Source organism: Lepisma saccharinum, chromosome 15 (genome assembly GCF_977018435.1).
Source record: "Lepisma saccharinum chromosome 15, izLepSacc3.1, whole genome shotgun sequence".
Lineage (NCBI taxonomy): Eukaryota > Metazoa > Arthropoda > Insecta > Zygentoma > Lepismatidae > Lepisma > Lepisma saccharinum.
Genome location: NC_139243.1, coordinates 79220625 through 79241336, shown reverse-complemented (window position 1 = coordinate 79241336; position 20712 = coordinate 79220625). Strand labels below are relative to the sequence as shown.

The following is a 20712-nucleotide window of genomic DNA, read 5'->3' as shown; positions in this document are numbered from 1 at the left end:
GGGTACAATTTCCCCGTAGAAAAGTGACTGCCCTATTAAATCCTGCTAATATGAGAAGGGGGTACAATTTCCCCGTAGAAAAGTGACTGCCCCCATATATCCTGCTTATATTAGGAGGGGGTACAAATTCCCCGTAGAAAAGTGACTGCCCCCTTAAATCCTGCTTATATTAGGAGGGGGTATAATTTCCCCGTAGAAAAGTGACTGCCCCTTTAAATCCTGCTTATATTCGGAGGGGGTATAATTTCCCCGTAGAAAAGTGACTGCCCTCTTAAATCCTGCTAATATGAGAAGGGGGTACAATTTCCCCGTAGAAAAGTGACTGCCCTATTAAATCCTGCTTATATTAGGAGGGGGTACAATTTCCCCGTAGAAAAGTGACTGCCCCCTTATATCCTGCTTATATTAGGAGGGGATACAAAATCCCCGTAGAAAAGTGACTGCCCCCTTAAATCCTGCTTATATTAGGAGGGGGTATAATTTCCCCGTAGAAAAGTGACTGCCCTTTAAATCCTGCTTATTTTAGAAGGGGGTACAATTTCCCCGTAGAAAAGTGACTGCCCCCTTATATGCTACTTATATTAGGAGGGGGTACAATTTCTTCGTAGAAAAGTGACTGCCCCCTTATATCCTGCTTATATTAGGAGGGGGTATAATTTCCCCGTAGAAAAGTGACTGCCCCATTAAATCCTGCTAATATTAGAAGGGGGTACAATTTCCCCGTAGAAAAGTGACTGCCCCTTTTATCTTTAATATATATGGAGGGGGTACAAATTTCCCCCTAGAAAAGTTACTGTTCTAATAATAAGTTCTTACATGAGAAATTGCATACAAAATGCTACGGAGAAAAGTTGCTGCTTACTTAATTTACTTCACAAAACAGTAGGGAAATTAGATGTACTATATTGTCGTATAAAGCCTTTATAACTCTGGTATCTGGCTCATCATTGACTTAATTATTACGTACAACTTTCTCATTTGAATGTTCATCAAAACATTTGAATGAGTCTACCATTTGAGTAGGGTGATAAAGGTGTCCTGGGTTCAATACCCGGTGGAGGCACATAGTAATTCGGATCCAACTTTAAACTGTGGGTCCATTCTTGATTAGACTTAGTGTGCATAAATTAAAACGCTAACTCAATCAATCCATCAATCAAGACATTTGAATTGCATTTTCTTGAAACATTTTGGACAACAAATTTGTACACAATGTGTGTGTGTACTGTCACAAATAAATAGGTTTCTCATCATAAAAATACTTCTTATAGAATCTATGCATAACTAACAAAAAGTAAAACACTTTGTCCCTTGTGGTAATTATATTTATTTGAAAAGCACGACGAGAGCCCGTAGAAGCGATATTTTAACATGGAAATATTTTATAACTTGTAAAATATAATTGAAAGTGGTTGCTTCCACATATCCGTAGTAACTCTCGAATTTAAAAATTACATTGATGCATTTTATGATAGAACCTTTGATCAATTTTTAAAATAATCGAATACACACGTTATTCGTGTTGTGAGGTTGATAAAACATAATTTTGTTACACAGAAACATATATTACATATAAACATACTTACACACACCAACATATTTATGTACACACTAATCATATTTTCATAGGAACAAATAACAAGATACATCTACACACAGACTATAGTTTTAATTGTAACATTTTGATCAGAATCAATACGATTCAGAAACACAAGGAATACACAAGTCAAATAAAACAATTGTTTTAACTTCAAAAAAATTGAACAAAAAAATAATATACAATGCATATAGCATGAGAATTATGATTTATCACTTTTCACTAAATATGTATTTCAATAATGCTGTAGTGCATTTTAATATAATATGTGATGTATTTCAATTTATACAAAAACTTTATCAAATACAGACATTTATAATTTCGTTGTGGTTTGCAACTAACCTATTACATATTATTCACCATGTTTAACACATGAAGGAGTCAATGGATGATATTCTTAAGCCACATGTTTGATTTTTATGTTGTTGTTGTTGAACATACCATCATGCACAATAAGCAACCCACTGTCCAAAAAGTGCGAGACATTGTCATTTTTCTTATCGAATGGGAGTATAATATGTACATCACTGAAGTTTTTGGCTCTCCAACCAGGTGGTCATCTGTGTAGTGATATAGTCATAAGCCACACTTTCCCTCTACGTAGGCTGTACATGCACCGTTAGAAAACATGGATTTTGGAGACAATAATGAAGGAAGTGACGAGTCACATCTTTTTGATAGTAATAGTGGAAATTTCTGGCACCCGTCAGCTAGCAGTTCAGTGTGGAACTCATCCTTCTGTACGTGTAATTATGAAATAGAGTTGTGGTTATGTTCGCTGTGGCTTGTGACTATCCGTTGAAAGTTTATATGCTGCATAAAACATTGATTACTACAATCCTCTGATCACATTAACTAAATATAAAGTATATTTTCTTTCAAGCTAGTAAATATCTATGTCAAACGTGATTAATTAAGGCAGACGTCCCATTAACTTGAGCCGACCAGCTGAAACATTGCCACAAAAATCCACACTTTCAAGGAAAAGGCAGCTGAATCGCCCACGATAGAACAGAGAGAAAGCAAAATGGAGACGTAATAGCGGATGCCAATAAGTACCCGATAAAACAAAGAGTACGGGGCATGCTGTTAGTTTAAGACATTCCTTCGCTTGTTCCAAGAAATGTACGACAAAATGCTGAGAGAGTATGTAATATCTGCATTCATCTTGAGACCTGGGTGATTTTAATGAACAGAATGCTAAGCTTATGGCTGCCTGGAAATGATGCCAAAGAAAAGCAAGTGTCACAGAAAGATGGAGAACAAACAATCAACAAGATCAGTAAACTTTTCGTTTTATCTACAAGTTCATGACCTTAAACTTTTCAATCCGTAAAGAGGTTATTTTGACTGTCCATGATTTGCAGAACTATGCGCAAGAGATAAATTTTCAACACCCAATGAAGGAAACTTTAACAATACCAAAACAGGAAGAGAGGGATATACTTGTTAATCATGGACATAAATTCCCCGAAAAAGCTGTACATGATTTATTAATGCCATCTCAAAATACACGTGTAATTCAGAACTGTCCCCAGAGGAAATACCTGAAAAAAGAGCAAGGAATTACATTGAAAAGGCTGACTTTGGGCTAAAGTGAATCATGGATTTAACCACTTCGCCAAAGTAAAATCCACACCATAGAAATAGATATGCAGAACGCATTTCCAAATCCAAAATCAAGTGCTCATTCTGCATTTTTCGAAAGAACACTTTGGACATACAACTACGGCATACATGACTGTGGATTGACTGTCGTAGAACTGCCTTGAAAGAAGTTTGCAACAAGCTAGTTCCATGTGTAATGTTTGTAAGTTACTTGTATATATCGTGCATCATTCTACACATGATACATAAACAACTTGTAAAGAATGCATGGTACCAACGTGCTCATCTTTCGAGAAAATTAATGTAGCCCTTACTGTACCTCCCTATCATATCGCACAGCTTTTCTGTAGAATATAGTCATAAGCCAAATTCGAGGTTTTCTCCACGTTATTAGGTTAGAAACTACAGGAAGACATGGGCATTCAGGTTTACTGATTTTATGCATCATTAATAACATATTAAGGTTCACATTCACCTCAATCCCGTGTCCATAAATTACGATGCTGATTTAGCATTAAAATCACCCAGGTCTCAAGATGAATGCAGATATTACATACTCTCTCAGCATTTTGTCGTACATTTCTTGGAACAAGCGAAGGAATGTCTTAAACTAACAGCATGCCCCGTACTCTTTGTTTTATCGGGTACTTATTGGCATCCGCTATTACGTCTCCATTTTGCTTTCTCTCTGTTCTATCGTGGGCGATTCAGCTGCATTTTCCTTGAAAGTGTGGATTTTTGTGGCAATGTTTCAGCTGGTCGGCTCAAGTTAATGGGACGTCTGCCTTAATTAATCACGTTTGACATAGATATTTACTAGCTTGAAAGAAAATATACTTTATATTTAGTTAATGTGATCAGAGGATTGTAGTAATCAATGTTTTATGCAGCATATAAACTTTCAACGGATAGTCACAAGCCACAGCGAACATAACCACAACTCTATTTCATAATTACACGTACAGAAGGATGAGTTCCACACTGAACTGCTAGCTGACGGGTGCCAGAAATTTCCACTATTACTATCAAAAAGATGTGACTCGTCACTTCCTTCATTATTGTCTCCAAAATCCATGTTTTCTAACGGTGCATGTACAGCCTACGTAGAGGGAAAGTGTGGCTTATGACTATATCACTACACAGATGACCACCTGGTTGGAGAGCCAAAAACTTCAGTGATGTACATATTATACTCCCATTCGATAAGAAAAATGACAATGTCTCGCACTTTTTGGACAGTGGGTTGCTTATTGTGCATGATGGTATGTTCAACAACAACAACATAAAAATCAAACATGTGGCTTAAGAATATCATCCATTGACTCCTTCATGTGTTAAACATGGTGAATAATATGTAATAGGTTAGTTGCAAACCACAACGAAATTATAAATGTCTGTATTTGATAAAGTTTTTGTATAAATTGAAATACATCACATATTATATTAAAATGCACTACAGCATTATTGAAATACATATTTAGTGAAAAGTGATAAATCATAATTCTCATGCTATATGCATTGTATATTATTTTTTTGTTCAATTTTTTTGAAGTTAAAACAATTGTTTTATTTGACTTGTGTATTCCTTGTGTTTCTGAATCGTATTGATTCTGATCAAAATGTTACAATTAAAACTATAGTCTGTGTGTAGATGTATCTTGTTATTTGTTCCTATGAAAATATGATTAGTGTGTACATAAATATGTTGGTGTGTGTAAGTATGTTTATATGTAATATATGTTTCTGTGTAACAAAATTATGTTTTATCAACCTCACAACACGAATAACGTGTGTATTCGATTATTTTAAAAATTGATCAAAGGTTCTATCATAAAATGCATCAATGTAATTTTTAAATTCGAGAGTTACTACGGATATGTGGAAGCAACCACTTTCAATTATATTTTACAAGTTATAAAATATTTCCATGTTAAAATATCGCTTCTACGGGCTCTCGTCGTGCTTTTCAAATAAATATAATTACCACAAGGGACAAAGTGTTTTACTTTTTGTTAGTTATGCATAGATTCTATAAGAAGTATTTTTATGATGAGAAACCTATTTATTTGTGACAGTACACACACACATTGTGTACAAATTTGTTGTCCAAAATGTTTCAAGAAAATGCAATTCAAATGTCTTGATTGATGGATTGATTGAGTTAGCGTTTTAATTTATGCACACTAAGTCTAATCAAGAATGGACCCACAGTTTAAAGTTGGATCCGAATTACTATGTGCCTCCACCGGGTATTGAACCCAGGACACCTTTATCACCCTTCTCAAATGGTAGACTCATTCAAATGTTTTGATGAACATTCAAATGAGAAAGTTGTACGTAATAATTAAGTCAATGATGAGCCAGATACCAGAGTTATAAAGGCTTTATACGACAATATAGTACATCTAATTTCCCTACTGTTTTGTGAAGTAAATTAAGTAAGCAGCAACTTTTCTCCGTAGCATTTTGTATGCAATTTCTCATGTAAGAACTTATTATTAGAACAGTAACTTTTCTAGGGGGAAATTTGTACCCCCTCCATATATATTAAAGATAAAAGGGGCAGTCACTTTTCTACGGGGAAATTGTACCCCCTTCTAATATTAGCAGGATTTAATGGGGCAGTCACTTTTCTACGGGGAAATTATACCCCCTCCTAATATAAGCAGGATATAAGGGGGCAGTCACTTTTCTACGAAGAAATTGTACCCCCTCCTAATATAAGTAGCATATAAGGGGGCAGTCACTTTTCTACGGGGAAATTGTACCCCCTTCTAAAATAAGCAGGATTTAAAGGGCAGTCACTTTTCTACGGGGAAATTATACCCCCTCCTAATATAAGCAGGATTTAAGGGGGCAGTCACTTTTCTACGGGGATTTTGTATCCCCTCCTAATATAAGCAGGATATAAGGGGGCAGTCACTTTTCTACGGGGAAATTGTACCCCCTCCTAATATAAGCAGGATTTAATAGGGCAGTCACTTTTCTACGGGGAAATTGTACCCCCTTCTCATATTAGCAGGATTTAAGAGGGCAGTCACTTTTCTACGGGGAAATTATACCCCCTCCGAATATAAGCAGGATTTAAAGGGGCAGTCACTTTTCTACGGGGAAATTATACCCCCTCCTAATATAAGCAGGATTTAAGGGGGCAGTCACTTTTCTACGGGGAATTTGTACCCCCTCCTAATATAAGCAGGATATATGGGGGCAGTCACTTTTCTACGGGGAAATTGTACCCCCTTCTCATATTAGCAGGATTTAATAGGGCAGTCACTTTTCTACGGGGAAATTGTACCCCCTTCTCATTTTAGCAGGATTTAAAAGGGCAGTCACTTTTCTACGGGGAAATTATACCCCTTCCTAATATAAGCAGGATTTAAAGGGGCAGTCACTTTTCTACGGGGAAATTGTACCCCCTCCTAATATAAGCAGGATTTAAGGGGGCAGTCACTTTTCTACGGGGAATTTGTACCCCCTCTTATATAAGCTGGATATAAGGGGGCAGTCACTTTTCTACGCGGAAATTGTACCCCCTTCTCATATTAGCAGGATTTAATAGGGCAGTCACTTTTCTACGGGGAAATTATACCCCCTCCTGATATAAGCAGGATTTTTACGGGCAGTCACTTTTCTACGGGGAAATTGTACCCCCTCCTAATATAAGCAGGATTTAAGGGGGCAGTCACTTTTCTACGGGGAATTTGTACCCAATTCTCATATTAGCAGGATTTAATAGGGCAGTCACTTTTCTACGGGGAAATTGTACCCCCTTCTCATATTAGCAGGATTTAATAGGGCAGTCAGTTTTCTACGGGGAAATTATACCCCCTCCTAATATAAGCAGGATTTAAGGGGGCAGTCACTTTTCTACGGGGATTTTGTATCCCCTCCTAATATAAGCAGGATATAAGGGGGCAGTCACTTTTCTACGGGGAAATTGTACCCCCTCCTAATATAAGCAGGATTTAATAGAGCAGTCACTTTTCTACGGGGAATTTGTACCCCCTCCTAATATAAGCAGCATATAAGGGGGCAGTCACTTTTCTACGGGGAAATTGTACCCCCTTCTCATATTAGCAGGATTTAATAGGGCAGTCACTTTTCTACGGGGAAATTATACCCCCTCCTAATATAAGCAGGATTTAATAGGGCAGTCACTTTTCTACGGGAAAATTATACCCCTTCCTAATATAAGCAGGATTTAAGGGGGCAGTCACTTTTCTACGGGGAATTTGTACCCCCTCCTAATACAAGCAGGATATAAGGGGGCAGTCACTTTTCTACGGGGAAATTGTACCCCCTTCTCATATTAGCAGGATTTAATAGGGCAGTCACTTTTCTACGGGGAAATTGTACCCCCTTCTCATATTAGTAGGATTTAAAAGGGCAGTCACTTTTCTACGGGGAAATTATACCCCCTCCTAATATAAGCAGGATTTACGGGGGCAGTCACTTTTCTACGGGGAATTTGTACCCCCTCCTAATATAAGCAGGATATAAGGGGGCAGTCACTTTTCTACGGGGAAATTGTACCCCCTCCTAATATAAGCAGGATATAAGGGGGCAGTCACTTTTCTACGGGGAAATTATACCCCCTCCTAATATAACAGGATTTTTACGGGCAGTCACTTTTCTACGGGGAAATTGTACCCCCTCCTAATATAAGCAGGATTTAAGGGGGCAGTCACTTTTCTACGGGGAATTTGTACCCCCTCCTAATATAAGCAGCATATAAGGTGGCAGTCACTTTTCTACGGGGAATTTGTACCCCCTCCTAATATAAGCAGCATATAAGGGGGCAGTCACTTTTCTACGGGGAAATTGTACCCCCTTCTCATATTAGCAGGATTTAATAGGGCAGTCACTTTTCTACGGGGAAATTATACCCCCTCCTAATATAAGCAGGATTTAATAGGGCAGTCACTTTTCTACGGGAAAATTATACCCCTTCCTAATATAAGCAGGATTTAAGGGGGCAGTCACTTTTCTACGGGGAATTTGTACCCCCTCCTAATACAAGCAGGATATAAGGGGGCAGTCACTTTTCTACGGGGAAATTGTACCCCCTTCTCATATTAGCAGGATTTAATAGGGCAGTCACTTTTCTACGGGGAAATTGTACCCCCTTCTCATATTAGTAGGATTTAAAAGGGCAGTCACTTTTCTACGGGGAAATTATACCCCCTCCTAATATAAGCAGGATTTACGGGGGCAGTCACTTTTCTACGGGGAATTTGTACCCCCTCCTAATATAAGCAGGATATAAGGGGGCAGTCACTTTTCTACGGGGAAATTGTACCCCCTCCTAATATAAGCAGGATATAAGGGGGCAGTCACTTTTCTACGGGGAAATTGTACCCCCCTTCTAATATTAGCAGGATTTAATAGGGCAGTCACTTTTCTACGGGGAAATTATACCCCCTCCTAATATAAGCAGGATTTAAAGGGGCAGTCACTTTTCTACGGGGAAATTGTACCCCCTCCTAATATAAGCAAAGTTTAAGGGGGCAGTCACTTTTCTACGGGGAATTTGTACCCCCTCCTAATATAAGCAGCATATAAGGGGGCAGTCACTTTTCTACGGGGAAATTGTACCCCCTTCTCATATTAGCAAGATTTAATAGGGCAGTCACTTTTCTACGGGGAAATTGTACCCCCTTCTCATATTAGCAGGATTTAAAAGGGCAGTCACTTTTCTACGGGGAAATTATACCCCCTCCTAATATAAGCAGGATTTACGGGGGCAGTCACTTTTCTACGGGGAATTTGTACCCCCTCCTAATATAAGCGGGATATAAGGGGGCAGTCACTTTTCTAAGGGGAAATTGTACCCCCTCCTAATATAAGCAGGATATAAGGGGGCAGTCACTTTTCTACGGGGAAATTGTACCCCCTTCTAATATTAGCAGGATTTAATAGGGCAGTCACTTTTCTACGGGGAAATTATACCCCCTCCTAATATAAGCAGGATTTAAAGGGGCAGTCACTTTTCTACGGGGAAATTGTACCCCCTCCTAATATAAGCAAAGTTTAAGGGGGCAGTCACTTTTCTACGGGGAATTTGTACCCCCTCCTAATATAAGCTGGATATAAGGGGGCAGTCACTTTTCTACGGGGAAATTGTACCCCCTTCTCATATTAGCAGGATTGAATAGGGCAGTCACTTTTCTACTGGGAAATTATACCCCCTCCTAATATAAGCAGGATTTTAACGGGCAGTCACTTTTCTGCGGGGAAATTGTACCCCCTCCTAATATAAGCAGGATTTAATTGGGCAGTCATTTTTCTACGGGGAATTTGTACCCCCTCCTAATATAAGCTGGATATAAGGGGGCAGTCACTTTTCTACGGGGAAATTGTACCCCCTTCTCATATTAGCAGGATTGAATAGGGCAGTCACTTTTCTACTGGGAAATTATACCCCCTCCTAATATAAGCAGGATTTTAACGGGCAGTCACTTTTCTGCGGGGAAATTGTACCCCCTCCTAATATAAGCAGGATTTAATTGGGCAGTCATTTTTCTACGGGGAATTTGTACCCCTTCTTTTAAGTGGGAATTGACAGGCAGTCATTTTTCTACGGGGATATTTTACCCCCTGCTTAATTGACGGGAAGTGAAAAGGGCAGTCATTTTTCTCTGTAGAAAATTGACTGTACAGTCACTTTTCTACGGAGTCCAAATTCCCCGTTACACCGGTATCCAGTCTGCTTTGCTGAGTCCGATGTTCGCTGTTGTCTTCCTAGTAGCCCAATCCTCTTGCACGTTGTAATCCGTCGCGTTGATGACTGAGCCACCGGGCGAACCCTCAACAGAGCATTCTAAAGGCCGAATCACAGGGAACTACAGATGGCCATTTGACGTCGGCCTCGCGAGGCCCGGCCTCCGAGTTGAAGGTCGGCCTCCGGCCTCGCACGGCATCAGCCTCCGAACTGCATCTCGGTCTTCGGCCTCACACGGCCTCAGCCTCGCAAGACTCCTGGAGACTGGACATCTCTGGTCTGAACTGGCAAAAAAGTTGGCCAATTTCTTCTACAGTTCATGGGAAATCCTGTGTGTGTTAATAGAAGGGGCTAATGAATACATAATATTAATAATCATGTTAGATTTAACATTTTAACGAGGTATGGAACGTGTATATATTTTTCACTTTTTTTTCGGAACATAAGCACCTCAGGTATAGTCTGCTGTCTTCGCGTTTCCTAACAGAGGTGGTGAACAGGAGCATACTTTTCCTGACTTCCATGCTTACCGTGGACTGCACTGCTGACTTTCCTTAACTTTAAACCCACTCAAGTAGTAAGAATATAACTTGATAAATGCACCTATTCTCTTGCAGAATTAATGAACATTTTTATTTCGCCCAGTAAAGAGCGAATCACACGGAATTGGATTTTCAATAAAAATACCCTCTAGTTGGAGCTGAACCTGGCTGGAAATTATGACTGGCTGCTAGACTAGTTTTGACGACACTTGTAAGGTTCGTCATCATTGTTCGTCGTCTTTTGAACGAACGCTTTGCGGGAAGATGAATTGGACTTGGTGATCCGATTCCTTGGACCCCGAGGTCACTCGACACAACCGCATTCGATTATTTTTTTCTCTGGGGAGTAGGGATATGTGGCAGACATTGTTTGTAACATGTGAAACAACGCGATAGCCACCATGAATGTTTGCATGCTGACCCGAACGTTGGAAATAATCGATTGTCGCCTTGACATTCTTCGTGCGACAAAATGAGCACATGTAGAGGTGTACTGATACATTACATAAAACTGTCTGAGTTTATCTATCTATCATTGCAACCAGTTTATTTGTATCTTCATCAGTCTTTGATTTATTAATAATTGAATAGTGTCAGACACTTTGTGTACACCCGGTATTTTCTTTCGAGCCAATTTCTAGCCCATGCTTTTCTTTTAATTTTAAATAATACAGTAATTGCAGTAGCTATTCTTCCTCAAGACACTCGTCCATCATTTTACCTTGTCTGCTCTGCGCAATGCCTTGTGGAAACAAAATTACACCGACAAGTACGGTAACGAGTATCGTGTGAGGCGAAAACTAGCGGATGAGCCAGTACCACGCAACTAATCCAAGCCCAACTTGAAAATCCGGCAAGAAATCAAGCCTCGTGTGATTCAAGCATAGGGGAAGGGTCCCAAGCCCCGGACACTAATGAAAAAAACAGCTGGTCTGGAAAACCATTACATTTTTAGATGATAAACGACATAGTGAAGGACAATAGTATACCACACAGTTATACTACCTTGTGCACCCAGAAACTATGAACAGAGAGGTACAGCACACATGAAATTGAATGTTAGGTAATGGCTCGAATATGAAACTGGGGAGGTAGCCCCGGACAGTTTGTTTGTTCGTTTGTTGCTATCCTCATGTCTGAATACATACGTCCCAATAGTAGTAGGGGTTGCTGGGATCAATTTCTGCACATGCCTCATGAGCCCAGCCCTTGCAGGTGGCACACTGAATCCAATCTTCTTCGAATTCCTCTCCACAGATTAAACACGTGGTCCTACAGCCTGAAGTTGCCTGTTCCATACTTGTGCGTTCCTCGTAATCTAAACGTCGTCCCTTATAATTTAGCGCAGTATTTTGTTTCCTGCGCGTGTTTTGTTTGTCCAAAAGTTGATTTTTATATGGAGTGGAAGTAAGCACTTCACTTCTCTGGGATTTACGTTTTCTCGAAACAACAAGTCCTCTCATCGATGCATCTGGAAGTGGTGAAAGTTTCTGAAGAATAGACGAAACATTCTTAGTTGATTCGCCTTGCCTCACATCCCGTCCTGCTGTAGGCTGAACACCAGAGGTGGAAGCTTGGGAGCTAGTCTGAACACCAGAGGTGGAAGCTTGGGAGGTAGTCTGCACACCAGAGGTGGAAGCTTGGGAGGTAGTCTGAACACCAGAGGTGGAAGCTTGGGAGGTAGGCTGAGTCTGACTGATAGGCCTACAGGCTTGGTCAAAACGGTCATCAGTAGTGTTAGTTTCAGCGGTTTCTCCAATGTTTGTCATCTGACTTGGCAAGAAATCGAGGTCGGAAAAAATGTTGGGATTGAATGGGTAAATGCCAGTGCAGAGATATCCATTCTTCGCAATATCAAGGCGAGCAACCTTGGTGAATGCAGCTGACACAATTCCCACTTGCCGTTTCCCTGTGCTTGACAAAACCTTTTGATTAGTGTGCAAACAGGAGACCCCAGTTTCATCCGCATTGTACATGCGAGATGCAGGACAATTGTGTTGTGTCATTAGGCCTTCCAACTTCTGATAAAATAGATCGACCTGTGGTTTATTAAAGCCAACTCAACGCATCAGACTCGTGGATTGTGGGACTCTTAATGCAATTTCTGGGTGTCGTTTCATGAAATTTCTGTAGAAATGCTTTCCTGCAGTCCTCTGATCTTTGTTAAATCTGTGCTCAATTTTGAGTTCCACCGCTAGGTCATATGCAAGCCTAAGAAATTCTTTTCTTGTTAAAGGCATCAAACGATTCTCCAGCTCTACCACATATCGAACAAGTTGATCTTCAATCCCCTCGAATGTCTGTTGAAAACGTCCCAACTTGGGTTGAAGGCGGACTTCTGATCCACTTCGTACCAATGTAACCCTATCATGCAGTGAACTTCTGGAAATACCGAACCTAACAGCTACTTCTCTGATTCCTAATTTTCCACTCATTATCTCATCAAGCGCTTTCTTCATAGCCTCCTCGCCCCAGACACCTCTGTTTGTAGTTCGTGGCATCGTACCTGCAAATAATTTAAAACTATTTTACGATTTGTTCGTATGCTCATTTGGTTTTATATAAACAATAACAATTAGGCCTACATAGGACACTATAATGCCATTCTAAGAACATTCAGTGCTGTCCGGGGCTAGGTGCCAAACGTATGTCCGGGGCTAGGGGCGACGTATGTACCCACAAACAATGCTACTAACTGTTTCCATAGGAATAAATTTCACCTTTGCAGCATACATCAACACACAACACATCCCTACCTTACTATTTACCATAATGATAACGTAAATTACTTACCAGTAAGTTCACTACGAACAATGACAATTCGTTTCCCGCCACAACAAATTTCCCACTTTCGGCAAAAAAGCACACTCCTACTTATTGCAACGCTCCACTCGGAGTGAAAGCCACATGCTTCTTACTATGGAGTGTACGCTGTTAGTCGCTACTATCAATAACAGACAGCTTCTGCTATCTGTCGCGAATAGGTAGAACTACGTGGTGTCCGCGGCTCAGTGCCGTCCGGGGCTAGGGATCCTTCCCCTAAGTGATGGAGAACGAGCCGACTTCAAATATTAGGTGCATTCAAATGAAAAGGTCCATTTCCTTGCAGAAACTTTATTACAGTAGTTGGCTACACATATTCACCGTATGAGGTAAGACACTGGTACCACTTTGAAACAAGGTTACGAATTCCTTGGTAGAAGAAGTCCTTGTGCTGGGAATGAAACCAATCCCTGACAGCTTCCTGCAGCTCAGGACTCGAGGCAAAGCGTCGTCCTCTGAGGTGTTTCTTCATAGGTCCGAAAATGTGAAAATCACATGGACTCAAGTCAGGATTGTAGGCAGGGTGGTCTAGCACTTCCCAATGGAATGATTGCAACATATCCTGTGTCTGTCTGGCTGTATGGGGACGAGCATTGTCCTGGAGTAAAATGATGCCTTTGCTGAGTTTTCCTCGATGCTTATTCTTGATTGATGTCCGTAGACGATGCAGTGTTTCACAGTACGTGTTTGCGTTAATTGTGTGTCCCTCCGGAAGGAACTCCACTAGCAGTGGCCCTTGGTCATCGTAAAATACTGTCATCATAAGTTTGCCGACTTTAGGTAGTGACTTGCTTTTCTTTGGTTTTGGTGAACCTGTATGCTTCCATTCCATACTGTCCCTCCTTGATTCTGGCTGGTAATACGGGCAGATGGATTCATCTCCAGCAATGATTTTGCTGATAAGGTCCTCACCTTCATTCCTGTATCGCATCAAATGAGCCAATGACATTCCCATTCGGCACATTTTTTGTTCCTCTGACAAACACTTTGGCACCCATTGTGCGCACACTTTCCTGTAACCCAGTCTGTGCCTCACAATGTCATGCACACTGCCCAATGACACGTTCACTTGTTCGCTAATGGCTGCCAGGGATATTCGTCTGTCTTCTTGAATAAGGTTGTCAATAGCAGCCACTGTCCAATCAGAAATGAGATTTTTCAACTGTCCCGGCCGAGCTTCAATGTGTTTCGTCCACCACGAAAACGCCTACACCATTTTCTCACTGTTTTGTCCGATACACATTTTTCATACACAACTTTCATTCTCCTATGAATGTCCGCTGGATGTACTCCTTCGGCATGAAGAAACCGAATGACACCCCGCTGTTCTTCCTTGGACACATCCCTTAATGGCAGCTCTATTGTTCAGCACAGCGTTCCACCTGGAGGGAAGAAAGTGAAGGTGATTAGATAACAGACACGTGCTACCTGGACACACTTGCGCATGCGCAGATGCCTCATTACTAAAACGTCACATATACCTGTGGGTATACAAAACACATGAAATTACTGTCTCGTATAAAACGCTATTTCAGAAAAAATAAAATGGACCTTTTCATTTGAATGAACTAAGTACATTTGAGGGAATCAAGACGACGCAAGTTTTATCTTATGTAATGCATAAGAATCTTGCTTTTGTATTTTTGTTGTTTAGAGCCATGTTTGTGTCACTTCTGGTTAATCGCGACGATGAGGATGACTGATGTTTGCAGGAAATTGAAGAACGTGGTCGACCCCCGATACGGCGTTATGCATAAGGATCGTGGATATATGGGGAAACTGTGGTTGCACTGTACTCAAATTCGGTGCCTATGAGAAAATGCTCAGCCACGCTAACTCCCTGCCCCCATTCACAGAGATGAACAGGGTGCGAAATCCTGGAGAGGGCAGGGGGATTTCACCCCCACCAACAATCTTGGCCTCAAAAATCCCCCCCAATAATTTCCGGGGAGGAAAGTTTTTGACATAAAAAACAAAAGATAAGTAATTACTTTTGACTTCAAATATACTTTACTAAGAATAATATCGAAAACACACACAAAGTAGTGTGTTTGTGAGTGTTGAATGCTTTCTCTCTTTCTCTCTCTCTCAAGATCGTTACCAGATTTACATCAATACGCATAATGAAAGTAAAACAAGAATGCAAGATAATAATAACTATGAAATCTAATTGGTTAATATTAACATAAAGCAAAATCTAAATAAAAGCTTAGAAAAGAACACTTCAACTTCGTAACTTAAATAGTTAGTGAAGGAATTAGTTTGGTACTTTATAAATATCTGCTATGTATAAAAGTAACAAATTAATTACTTTATATGCATTTAATAATCATAATAATGTATTTTTAATTATTTAGTAATTTATTCTTATATTTAATAACATAAATATGTATATCGTATAATTTATAAATATGTGTGGGGGTGAGTTTGTAGATTAAGATCTTTCCTTCCCACCAGTCTTCAATGATTTCGCACCCTGGAGCTGAACGGTTATTTTGACAAAATCATGTTCTCCTGCTGGCCGATGCGGAGAGGAGGAATTCTAAGGTTGTCGCTTGTTGCCCAAACGGGGCAGCGGTAGACCTAATCAGCTGTTTGTCTGCAAGTAAACGCAGCATCAGCGGGTCGCTGTCAGAAAGGCGGGCCCCGCACCGGGAGTTAGCTTGGCTCGACTTCTAGGGACCTCGATTTTTCGGTGTTATTTTTTCCAAAAGCGGTGTTGCTTTAGCACACTTTTCCTGCCAAATAAACCTAAAATTAATCTTCATTGTATTTTTAAACTAGTATTTTAATTTATAAGTCACATGGTCTGTTCGTGATTCATACATTGGAAACTACTTTTAAAACACATTTACCGATGTTATTGCTCCCGTATGACGGTAGGTGAGGGTTCGATCTCCACCAAAACCCCGTCGCTGTGCTCGGTGATGGAAAATGTTTCGATAGAAGATGAAAAATCATGGGAAACGTACATTTACACATGGTTCCATGTAGCTGTCGGAATTATTTCATGTACAACACACATAGTTTTTATGGGATAAAGTTTTGGAAAACTTGCACGTTATAGACGGTGTTAAAGGCGGAACTACTGCTGATCATTCGCACTCGTCTGGCGCCCCTGGAACATCCGGTTACGCTTACGGTGCTATGGACAATAATATGAAACGGCAAAGTGGAGATTCTTTTACAAGGAAATAGCGTGTTCAGCTGCATAGCATATGGTTGCAAAGTTCGATCCTGAACAAATTTATTGAGTCAAGTATCACTTCGTAGGTTTCCGAAGGACGTAGAGAGACGAAACCTGTGGATACAAGCAGAACGAGAAAGGATTGGTACCCGGAAAGGATTTTTACGACTTGCATTTTGTTACAAGATGTTGATCGCTTATCTGCGTATTGTGTTGTGGTGAAAAGAACGACTCTTAGTAAGGTTTCAAACCTAAGCGACACGCGACAGCAGTGGTTCACACCGAAGTGACAAGCGACACAGGCCCATTTACTCTATAAATAAGCATTTACCGCGCATGGGAAATCAAGTCTCAGGCGACACAATACACGCCATTGGCAATCTGAGCGACACGTGCAGCTTGTCGCGTCCCTTCGGTTCGATACATTTCGTTGATCACTGAGGATTCACTTTGAAGTGACACGTAGATTACACACCGAAGCGACAAGCAACGGCCCCTTATGCTAAAGGAAACAATCTACCTTGCATACGAGTACAACAGACCGAGACGACACGATGCATAGTACTCAGAAAACAGACCAGTCCAAGCGACACGTGCATTTTCTCGTGGTGAATTGGTCCGAAAGGAAGCTTTCAGACTGAAGCGATACGTGTCTCTTGGAAATCAACATTAACAAATAGACAACATCTTCCGAATTAAAGCGACACGACAAATTACAGGTGTCGCTTCTCGCTTTCATGTCGCTCGGACTGGGCCGTTTTATCAATACTGTGCAGTGTGTTGCCCCGGCCTGTTATTTGCGCAAGCGTGGTGAATGGTTTGCTTTAGATCGAATGCTTCCTGTGCGAAATCCCGATATCGCTTGTCGCTTCGGTCTGAAAACTCCCTTGTTGTTTGAAGTAAATTCGTGCAAGTGAAAGTGGCATGCCATATCATAGGTTCTCCCTAAATCCCTCAGGCGGAAAGGCGAAGTTAAAAGCACACATATTTACTAGCATTTGCATGTGTCATTAATTCTGCAGATTTGTTGGCAAATATTCAGTTAAGCATACTTTACAATATAATAATATCACTAGTTTTATAGAATTCTCTTTCCCTCACTTTTCCATTTACAAAATAGTTGAATATATCTAAACTTTCGTACGTTTTGAGTTCGTCGTGCGTGTGCATGAGATACGTAGTGATAGTATGCTATACAACTGGCGGCCACAAAGACACGTCATGTTTTAATAATCTGCTCTGCAGTTGATCATCCGACGGATTCTTGACGTCCACTCCTTCATAGTAGAACCTTTCTTCACTATAGTCGCACAATTGATGAAAACAAGCGCTCATTTCTTACTTCGTATGCCGGTGAATCTGTACTGGAAACAACGGGAACTGGCCTAAACCGGAAGTTCCGGGGGGACAGAGTAAGACCTCACCAATATTTATGTTTACATTTTTAACACGGTCCATACACGCTTAAATATGATACATTTAATTTTTGTAAGCTTAGAACACAAGCAATGTTTAATCTTCACTGTATTTTTCGTTTCCAAAGCATAAGATGTGTTGAAATTCACGAAAAACGAACAATTCGAATTTTATGCCAAATTCACGTTATTTCGCGAGTTCGAATGTATGAAACATGCTGAAACTTAGCTTAGAGACTGAACCATTAAAATACTATTTTCGATATTTATAAATTTACCTCAAATAACATCTTAAAGAGAAATACAATTTATGTACAACCCAATTTGATTTCTGAAAATATAATTCATTGAGATTTATACAATATTGTTTTATTGTTTGAAAGAAAATAACACATTTCATGGTAGTTGATGATATGAAACCAGTGCAAAATATTTACAAGATATTTTCTTTTAAATTTCTCATTAGATCGTTTGCCTTCTCTGATCAGGTCTCAAATTCATATCCTTCACAGCCTCAGGGAATGTTCCGCCACAGGTTATTATTACTACCAGTAGCGTACGCAGAAGACAGGCTGAAGGGCCTACAGCTTTTTGAGGGAAAAAATACAGAAATTTTGAGAAAATCAACATTTTCAAATAGAAGAGCTTGGAGGAAAAACCAGAGTGATAAATGCAAATTCGCCTTAAAATGACTTCCGATTTCCATTATTGAGAGTGGGATGTTTTTAATATATGAAATATTGTATATGCCAGCTCCCTAAAAAACAGCCATGCACTATCCACCTTTACAATTCCAGCACCTCCCGAAAAACTATCCTGCGTACGCCAGTGATTTCTACCAAATAATTTCCAAATTTGATTTGAGAGAGGGAGAGAAGTTGTGCATATCTCTCTCTCTCTCTCTCTCTCTCCTCATTATTTCTTTCTTGTTCTATTGGATTAATTTTTGACAATGTATTTCCTGCACTTTCAGTTTGTGTGTATGGGTGGAACTCCAAAACGCATGGAGCAGTTTGCGTATTACATTATGGAAGAAATCGGCCACAAGCTACCAGCGGGAACAACGCTTCTTGACATCAGCAAATACTCCTACCGATACTGCATGTACAAAGTGGGCCCAGTTCTTTCAATAAGCGTAAGTAGGTACTACTTAATTAGATTGCCTTCATGTGAACACTGGTTCAGTCCAAAGAAGCTATTGTAATTTTTAAATATTATTGTAGGAAAATAACTTGCAGGTAAGTTATGTGAAAATTATGTCTCAACCCAATTGACATATTCTCCATGTTACTGCGTTTACCACTTTTAAACCAACTTTTTTTAAACTTTTTTCTGGCGTCACCAGAAATGTTTGCAAGGAGGGTCGGGCAAATGATATAAGTTGAGTAGTAGAAAAATAAGAAGTATTATTAACATGGTTATAAATGTTGTTATACAATAATAAATATTATAAACTAACAAAAATACATTTTATTCGAAATAATGATAATAATAATAATAATTATCATTATATAAATGGGAAGACTTGATCCACCAAACGAGTGATACCAGCACAACTATTTTGCATTATTTCTTTTGCATTTTATGTAGTTAGTATCTGAAATGGATTTTAATATTAACTTTTGCACATCTTATTCAAGAAAGGGGTTTAAATGTTAGGGGCATTTTTTTTCATAAAGTTTGTTGTGTGACCTCTCACCTAAAAGTGTAATTTTGAAAACTGTAGAACGATTTGTTCTTTGGATGATGAAATGGTAGAATATAACCTTGTTCGTGCATTTTTCACTCAATGTTTTCCATCCAATGCATTTTTACTTTGATTTTTCTCTTCGAATACTAACTTAATGAACTTTATTTCTGTTCTTAACAATAAGAGGAATAAACTTTCGACTTTCTTGTATCTTTAAATGAACAATGTCAATTTTCAGGGGGGGGCGGATCTACCAACCCATTTGACCCCTCCTCCCGACGCCCATGTATATGGGTAATTGTTCGGAAACTATAAAAACAAGCCTTTAAACCATGATTTAAGTAAATTATTTAAGGAACTTAAATACTGGTTTATGTACGCCGCTGATCATTCTCTATTGCACCCTTCTGATGACCGGGTTTCCTCCCTGACCCTGTGTGCGGGGAGGGCAAGAGAGCCGAAGTGATGGCTATTTAAAAACATCTTGGCGGTTAGTCAAAAGTGGAAGAAAAGCAAAGTAAAATAAAGAAAGTCAATCAATCAAGCAAAGCAATAACTGAAAAAAATATCTAAAATCCATAAATTTTTCCTTACATGTCATAGAAACGCTAATAAACAAAGTGAAAATGTTCAAAACATTGAATGTGGATAGACATAGACATAGAATGTACTTCTTGTCATAGCGGTAACTTGGCAGTGGTAAGAGTGGTAAGCCTCTCCAAAAGTTTTCAGTTTATAAAAATGTACAAGTTCAACAACAGTACTTTTGAGAACCTCCTGGGACCTGAGAAACAGTAATAATTGTGGTTTCACAAATGTAACGGTTATTTAGCAAATAATTCTGGGAGATATTTGTATGGGATGGATGGATTGATTGGGTTGGTGTTTTAAGTCCACTTTATGCACAGTAAGGCTAATTGGGACCGGACCTACAGTTTAAAGTGGGATCCGAACCACTATGTGCCTCCACTGGGAATCGTACCCGGGACCCCTTAATTACAAGGCTACGATGATACCACTGCGCCGTAGGGAAGGCCCCTTATAGGATCCAAAACTTACTGATTCTGCCTCCCCACCCCCCAAGTTAGGTCACAAGTTACGTCCATGCTTCTTGTAGGTAATAATT

The 20712-nt window shown here is 39.7% G+C and overlaps 1 protein-coding gene across 2 annotated transcripts in view; it reads left to right on the top strand.

The window, feature by feature from the left end:
• Positions 1-20712, top strand: part of LOC145999770 (uridine phosphorylase 2) — a 137968-nt gene that overhangs the window by 83347 nt on the left and 33909 nt on the right. For both annotated transcript variants that reach the window (XM_083137066.1, XM_083137065.1), the window contains exon 3: positions 18870-19031. In XM_083137066.1, coding sequence (XP_082993192.1) covers positions 18870-19031 — 162 coding nt within the window. The remainder of the gene's footprint in view (positions 1-18869; positions 19032-20712) is intronic.